At 40.0% G+C, this 8844-nt stretch overlaps 1 protein-coding gene across 1 annotated transcript; it reads right to left on the reverse strand.

The window, feature by feature from the left end:
* Positions 1 to 762: 762 nt before the first annotated feature.
* LOC104413063 (RING finger and SPRY domain-containing protein 1-like) lies at positions 763 to 6660 on the reverse strand. Its single transcript, XM_010024005.1, has 4 exons — positions 6566 to 6660; positions 4891 to 5043; positions 2458 to 2562; positions 763 to 1386 (listed from the first exon to the last, which is right to left on the reverse strand). Exons 1-4 carry the CDS (start codon positions 6601 to 6603, stop codon positions 1290 to 1292), a joined length of 393 nt encoding a protein of 130 aa, XP_010022307.1. The 5' UTR covers positions 6604 to 6660; the 3' UTR covers positions 763 to 1289.
* Positions 6661 to 8844: the final 2184 nt, after the last annotated feature.

Below are 8844 nucleotides of genomic sequence, written 5' to 3' on the forward strand. Positions count from 1 at the left end.
CTGTGTTACTACTTGACAGTACAATAAAGATAAGTGATTTTAAAGGTAAGATACATCACAGCATGAGAATTCACTGCAACATACTGTGCTGTTGAATCACTGCCAAGAAGCATAACTCCACTGGGTTTTGTGCTGCTTCACTGACACCAGCTATGAACCCCAATTCCTTCTAGAAACCTAGTAAAACACTCAAGAGCTGCCTGCTGAAATGCATCCCTAACATATAAAGGTCACAAGTGTGTAACTGAAGTGGAACAGAGATTCCCACTGGGTGATCCCTACTAAAAACATGAAGTGTGGCCCCAAATGTGCTCAGAGCAGGGCTGACATGTGGCAAGCAAGGTGCATTTTTAAAGAGTTACAGAGTAAGACCCAACCTCCTCTCCAAATAACATTTTTTTAAATAAACTGGCCCCAAATTCTCCTCCAGTCTTTTAAGATTGCTGAATATTTCGAAAGTGAATATAACTTTCAAAACCAATACTCACTAAAAAAAGATGTTTGACACCTTAAAAAATACACAGAATATCAAATTAATTCCAGTCCAATGTTAAAATTAGTCAAGAATACCTCCTGAAAATTATATACTCACAAAAAAATGTGGGTACTGAAGTTAAAAGCATCAGAAACTTGAAAATACCAACAAATCTTTTAACAGTTAAAGACAAATCAGAACATTCTTTGGAATCACCATGTTATTAAAATGTGAGTTTCCCTCTGGTCTCCACACCATCTTTTCAAATCAGCCTGCGTACAGATTAAGTCTTCGAGCAGTTTAATATCCACTGTCAGAAAATACAGAGTCTCTGACCAGCAGGAGGCTACATTGAACAGGAAAACATTGGCATTCTCTTTGTAGTACTGACTTGCCAAAAATAGAGACTTTCGAGCACAGGACAGAACAGCCCTGGTTTAGGAGATACTTACTTGCTCTTCTTTTCTAAAATGCATTGTACGTGTACTTCCAGTGCAAATTTTTTTCAGCACTTGTGACAGGCGAGAAGGAAAGGGGGAAGAAGAGAGACACTCTCCTATGGTCTTGCTTGGAGGAACCAACAGCCATAGCACGCTGACCTACCAGCTCTCCTTATTCTTGAAACCAGTTCCCATTGCTGGCAACTTGAAATAGCTTATTAAAGATTTCATTTTTAAGATTAACAGATAAAAGGTTAGCATGAAATCTGTCCGTGGCTATGGTTTTATGTGCGTAAAGATTGGTCAGAGATTCTTTCCCCTTTCAGCATTGGTTTGAATTCACTGAAAACAAGTCTGTGGTATTTCTCCACGTGTCATGAAATGTGAGAGATCTGTCTGACTCGGGTTTGTATCTCCTGTCGACACAAAGGGCAGGTCTCCAGCTGCAAGGCACACTCCATACACAGGTCACTGCAGGAGAAAAAAATATAAGTTAAAGCCTGCATTTACCATGCGGGGGTGTGGGGGGGAGAATAAAATATTTAAAAAAAAAAAAAAAAAATCAACAAAACAAGAAAAAAACCAGTCACTAAGCAGTTTAGTTAGCCTGCTACAAGCACTCAAGATAAGTCTGTCAGCACAGAGATTAGGAACTGCTAGTCAGGTGGTGTGGATCCACAGGCTTTGAGAGGAGCTCCTGCTGCTCAGCATCTTAAAAACCCTGTGCCATTGGTTGGGATTACACTTTGTTCATCTGGACACTGGATCTGGAAAACAGTGGTCCCAGTGCCCTGTGGAGGGCTGTCACCGCTTCTTGTAGACACACAGAGGGCACATCTCTTCTCTTTTCAACTTTCCAGCATCCAGACCTGTGGCAAGACTGCTTCTGTGAGTGCTCTAAAAACACTAAGGAACTGGACTTAGATGAATTAGTTTCCTAGTAGGCTCCTTAAAGGCAGGAAAGTGCTATTATCGGATTACTCACACTGCTGTCCCATTTTTAGCTCTTAGAGGAATTTGTTACTTGAGACAATCCATTTGTTGAACATTTAATAAGTATTTAAGCATATAATGAATTTTCTGCTCTCCTTGTTTGATCTGGATTTCACAGCACCAGTGCTAAATAAGTACTAAGCAAGCACTGGTCTAGTGGAAGGTGTCCCTGTCCATCACAGGGAGGCTGGAAGTAGATTAACTTTAAGGTCCCTTTCAACCCAAGCCATGCTAGGTTTCTAAATAAGCCTTTGCTATCAGGGAATAAAGACTCAGTAGCCCAGGGGTAGCACATGTACATAGCTGCAGTACTTCCCCAACCCCAGACACACACAGTTAGGGATTGTATCTCAGGTATATAGTGAGGGAAACAGTGGGAATGCTATGCTTAACCTCCGTGTGTCATATCTGGAAGAAGAGGAGTTATTTGCTGGGCACTTGGGAGTCAATCAAGGTAAGTGGGGACTGCATCTGATTTCACCTAAGCTGAATGTCAAACACACACATTTTCCCTGTTTATTTGGTTTTGAGTTGTTTTTAAGGTTTTACCTGTGTCCACATGGCCTGAGTTCCGTGTCTGCTACCTCATCACAGCAAAGTGTGCAGCAGTTCTCTCGGATACTCACTTGCTTCAACAAAGCCAGACGCCTGTGTCTGAAGGAGATACCACCCCATTAATTTGACTCAAAACAACAGATTCACATTTATTCTGACTGTTGCATCAAGACCAATGCAACACTTTCCTGTGCTACGCAACACTACTGCTTATAAACATCAATCATAACTTCCCCCCAAAACCAAAAAAAGTTCTACACACTCAGAGATGTTTGAAACAGTGTTCAACTCCCTATTTTGATCTGTCAGAAGGGGACAAAGAGAGCTGAACACTTCAAATAAATTGTTCTTTAGTATCTAAGTACTTTTATGAGTTAAGGAAAAAAAAAATCCACAAATAAACCACACAAACCCTTGTATCAACAAAATTCAGAAACCTTACAATGATGTAACAGTTTAAAACAATAGATATTGAAAATAAAACCAACAGCCCAGGGTTGAGTAAATGGAAGAAAATCCCCCCTTTGGTGAAATAAGACATTTCAGATGTGGAACACACACATTACACAATTAAAACTGTTCAATGGCAAGGTGAGTGTCTAGCCCAGACTATAACCCAACACTGGACACATTAAATTCAGCACAACTCTACATGAGTTTATGTTAAGTCCTGTGATGGATAACTAGGGTCCACTCAGGCCCTTGCTCCCCCCCACCCCCCATCACTTTTAAGATCAACACTATATTTTAATTTAGGATTGGTTTATAGTTTCCAAACAGTTCAGGCTGTAGAGCAGGGACAAAGAACAAGTGTCCCACCTTTAATGGAATCCTTCAGTGCTATCACATAGTAAATAGGCTCTGTCACAAGAAGCCAAGTTCTTCCTATCAGGCATCAACAGGAAACCAGCTTCCCCCAGTTTCTCTCCAGGGGGTTGGAACTGGATGAGCTACATTTCATTAGGTGTAACAACAGAACTTTTCCCCCCACCAACCACAAACCTCAGCACCACTCTAGAGGTGGTGCTTTAATCCAAGTGGCAAATTTGGGGTACACTGGATCCCAGATTACACTATGTACTATGTACATTGCTTATGTTCCAGTAAGTTATTTCATTACTAACAACCTAAACCAGAAAACCTATTAGTTTTCATTCCTGCCAGAAATTTGGTAAGTTAAGGAAGAATGTATCCAAACCTGTTTTTATCTGGCTTGATTTATGTTTAGGGAAACTTCTAAATCTGAATAACGTTTGTCAGTACTGTCATTCACAAACGTGGACATTTTCATCTGGATCAGAAAAGGACAACTTAAGAGACTTACAATCATTCAGTACCTCTATGCTACCAACATCATAAATTAGGTCAATTTTAAATACGACATCTCTTTTTAATTAGGACTATACCACCTCGACCAACCTTATAATTCTTAGACAGCAAGAGGCATTTTTACTAAGAAGTTTACTGTACAGTACTAGATGACTTGAATTTAGCTTTTTTTTTTTTTTTGTTTTTTAATGGATTTTGGTTGTGTAACTTCAATCCTTTCCATTATGATCTGGATCAGAAAAGGACAACTTAAGAGACTTACAATCATTCAGTACCTCTATGCTACCAACATCATAAATTAGGTCAATTTTAAATACGACATCTCTTTTTAATTAGGACTATACCACCTCGACCAACCTTATAATTCTTAGACAGCAAGAGGCATTTTTACTAAGAAGTTTACTGTACAGTACTAGATGACTTGAATTTAGCTTTTTTTTTTTTTTTGTATTTTAATGGATTTTGGTTGTGTAACTTCCATCCTTCTCATTAAGTTGCACTGGAGCCTTTTCTAAAGGAGACCTATGGAGGTGTGACTCTGTAAGATTAACATTGGCAAATACAACATAAAGACTATGCAACTTGAAAGCTAAGCATTTTATTTCTCCATAGAATCATAGAATGGTTTGGGTTGAAAAGGACCTTAAGATCATCTAGTTCCAACCCCCCTGCCATGAGCAGGGACACCTCGCACTAAACCATGTCACCCATGACTCCATCCAACCTCGCTTTGAACACCGCCAGGGTTGGAGCATTCACAACTTCCTTGGGCAATCCATTCCAGTGCCTCACCACCCTCACTATAAAAAATTTCTTCCTTATATCTAATCTAAACTTCCCCTGTTTAAGTTTGAACCCCTCACCCCTTTCCTACCACTACAGTGCCTAACAAAGATTCCCTCCCCATCATCGTTATAGGCCCCCTTCAGACACTGGAAGTCTGCTATGAGGTCTCCATGCAGTCTTCTCTTTTCCAGGCTGAACAGCCCCAACTTTCTCAGTCTGTCTTCATATGGGAGGTGCTCTAGCCCTCTTATCCTTGTGGCCCTCCTCTGGACTTCCTCCATATGCAAACACACTCAAACTAGACAGGATTACCTGGGCAAAATGATCTTCTCTTCTGCTGTCAGAAATGCATAATCATTAAAGGTACTAAACTTCATTGATGGTGGGTACTTGAAAGGTTTTGCCCCAAAGTTGAACTCACATTGTTGATAGGACATGAAACTAGCTGCAGCAAAAAAGCCAGATCTGCAATATGAGGAATAGACATTTTAGAATAACAAACAATAGAAGAGCTTTCCAGGCATGTTACTACTGTTACCAGACAAAAATACACCCTGAAACAAAGACACAAGTTCCTTCAATAGGAAGTTCTACAGCTAATTGCAAGAAAAGCCTCTAACACACCCAATTACAGCTGCACATGTTCACCTTGTTTAGTTCTCAGCTTCTGAATTTACCATCAGAGTTTACCTGAATTTACTTTGAGTCAGCCAATAAAGGCTGCCTACTCTACAGTTAAGATTAGTCACACTTACATTAAGAGCAGATACATCCATCTGAACAGCCTACAGCCCGATCCTCTTTACACTGATCAGCTCAGATATCTCCTTCAGCGCTGTAAAAAAGTATTTTTCTTCCAAACAACTGCTTTTTAGCAGAGCTGTGAGAGGCAGTACCAGCTGCAAGGGACACCTCCATATCCACTGCGCCCTCTGCTTTATTTGAGCAGGCAGGAACCTGAAGAGTTTGCAATGCCCATACACTTGTGTGGGACTTGTATAGGATGAATCCAGGCCTGAGCACTCTTAGCACAATGCCCATCTGCTCCTCCTTGCCCTTGCAGGACTACCTCGGAATAGCTGTCTTTTCTTTGCAGCCACCTTGTAAAAACACCACAACTATCACCTCTTTCAGTTTTATTTACTGAAAGGGCCTGAGTCGAGTAATACCTGAAGTTCTAACCAAGTAGCAGAATCTGTTGTGTATATAAATGACATATTCCACTTGAAGAACTCCAAGTTGAATAGACAAGATACTCTGCAACTCTTTAAACTGAACTATTCTTTGCTTGCATCTTGAACTTAATTTTAAGGAGAAAACATGAATGAAATTATTAGCTCAGTGATATTACTTTACATAGTACTGTAATGGTTAGTTAAGCTCCACAAGAAGCTTCTTTCTCAAGTATCACACCATCTTATCTTTTCAGAACTAAAAGGCTGAACTTCTCCATGAGTGTCAGGAGTTGGCCATGTGTTAATTTTAACAGAGCTGTCAAAATAAGCCTAACACCTTGCTGTAATGATACCAAGAGACATCCTGCCATGAATATGCAATATGCTACTGCAGGAACTGGCCTCAGTGAGCAGCAGTAAGTAAAGAGACATTCTGCAGCACTTGCAGGACTGAGGCTTTATTTTTTTTTATTTACTTTTTTTTTTTTAAAGAAAAAATTCCTTGAGGACTTCTAGAAGTATGTTCATCTTTGCTACAGCCTCATCCTATTTCAGTGCTGTGGTAGTTTGACAGTCAAAACATCAAGTTGAGCCTACCTTTGGAAAGTTCAAAGTATTTATTTTGGACCCCGAAATCCACCTGTAAAATTATATCCTTCTCTCTGATTTCTAAGCAGCTTTCAATTGGGAAACCTGCTTAATGATGGCTTCAAGTAAGCAAATATGAATGTACATCTGAAATTGGAAACATTTTGTGTAATTAAAACAATTATTGTGCAGGTCACTGCCCTTCCAAGTGAGCACATACTTACATAGCAGATGAAAATACTTGCTTCTCAATGGTTTCCATTTAAATAGAAGATCATATGCTTTTCGTGCAAGTCTAGTAGAAATCCTATTGTGTCTCCTTTCATGCAAAGCAAAGAAAGATTTCAGTTGTTAAATGCCAACAGCTGAAGCAGTTATTGTTTTAAACACCACATAACCTCACTATGCGTTGTCTCACTTAAAAGGAATTGTTTGCAAAAGCATATGGGAAGAAACACTGACAGAAGAAAATTGATAGACAGCTAAAACCAGGAGAAAATAGTAAAAAATTAAAATATTTTAGTCTGCCAGAGCATTAATACTACACAGTTGTAGAAGTATTGCAGAGTATTTGCCAAAGCCAGAAAAAAGCCGCACTCTGTCTCTCCCTGGCTGTTTACACCTGTTGAGAATATCCTCAGAACACATACTCGTCAAAATTTAAGTTTCTAACATGCTTGTGCTATTTAAGAAGTATTTTAATTTAGCCATCCTTGGGAGAAGTTTTTAATAGAAGAGAAGATAGCACAGTTCACATAAGCATGGCATGTAGACTCCTACCAAGACTTCAAAGCTGAGATCAAGAACAGAACTTTGCTGTCCAAGTAGTTATCCAAGAATTTAAAGTAAGCAAGACAGTGCAACGCCTCCTTCAAACAAAGTCTAATTCAGAGATCAGGGTTTGGATTTTTTTCCCTTCTCTAAAATAACTCCTGCAACCCAGAAGGGAAGATTTCAAACCTGTTTTGTAGGATTACAAACATCTGGACAGAAGCCTTATGATTAAATGTCCAGCAGTGTTAGCTGGTGTTATGATTTGTACCCTGCCCATTAAAAGAAAAAGCATTTAACCAACAGGTTCTCTTTAAACAGACTGTGGAGCAAGAGAGTGGGGCCGACTTTGTACATTTAAACCACTGCAAATACTAGCAAAGGCACAATAATTATTAAACTTCCGGTATCATCGGGATTAGGCAGTAACTGCTCTGTTCACACCTACTAACAAACTGCCTTCTAGACACCTGCACATCCTGTGCAGAAATCCAGCTAGGACATACAGCAGAAGATGGACTGAATACCTTCTTTCCAACAGGGATGGGAATGTGGTTTACTTCTGGCATTATACCAAATCAGCTGCCGGCAGCCATCGTAGGCACAGGAGTATTCATCATCCCCAATGCCATAACCTTCCTTCAGAGAAAAAGCAAAGCATTTCAGTCTGCAGGCAGTCATCACACAGAAGGGGTCAAGTGTATTTTTATTCAGCTGCACTACTCATCCAGAGCAGGAAGGGTTCTCCCACCTACATAAAGGCCAACTTGTCTTAAGTTGTCTTTCCAACTTAAGTTTCATTTTCACATCAAGAGGAACTTGTTGGGGTGAGGAGGGGGGAGGAACGGGATATTGTCTCCTAAGTGTTTTTCACTCTCTGTGAGCTCAAATCAATCATTTTCATTAAAATATTTAGAAATCAGACGACTAGTACCCAAATAGCTTGGTTAACTTTTTACATCCTCTTACCTTCAAGTTCCACTACCAGACCTGTAGTAACTTCCCCCTCAAGATAACCCAGTGCCACCAGAATGTACAGCACAGAGAGAACAAACCCACTGTCCCTTCACTGGATCTGTTGCTCATTGTAGACCTTCCAGTTCCAGCCTCCCTCAGTTTGTGAAAACGTTATCAATTGATAGTGCCAAAGTCCAAGACAAATGCAAAACTAGAAGTTTCAGAGTGGGAGAAGAATCTGTCATGTAGGAAAGCCCACACATGCAGCCCAAAAGCATTATGGAAGATAACTTCCTCATGCTCCGCATGGTTTATCTGGAGGGCAAATATTAGATAGCATCCAAGGTCCCAAATTAAAGCTAAGCCTGGCTAATAGGTGTTTTCTGTCATATTTAGGACTAGTCTTTTTGTTACACATGCTGAAAATAAAGAGCATATGGCTACTCTGATGACTGTGTTTGCAATATACCTGGAAGATAATATCCTATATTTCAGGTACACATCTGACGAAGTTAAACAACAACAGCATTTAGCCAACCAGCTGTAGCAACAGAAAAATCCTCCTACTCAGACATGACACTTCCTGTTTTCATACCTTGTACAGGAAGCACAAACAGAAAAATGCATCTACACCAAGCTCCTTACCAGTAAGTGGGAAAAATCTTTTAAGCCTCTTATCAGTCTAAAGGCAGACACATAGCCTTTTGTTTCAGTTTCCATTACACTCAGCATCTACAACACCTGTGCTCAGGTGTCCTGGGTTCAGCTACAGCAG

Source organism: Nestor notabilis, unplaced genomic scaffold (genome assembly GCF_000696875.1).
Source record: "Nestor notabilis isolate BGI_N333 unplaced genomic scaffold, ASM69687v1 scaffold2980, whole genome shotgun sequence".
Lineage (NCBI taxonomy): Eukaryota > Metazoa > Chordata > Aves > Psittaciformes > Psittacidae > Nestor > Nestor notabilis.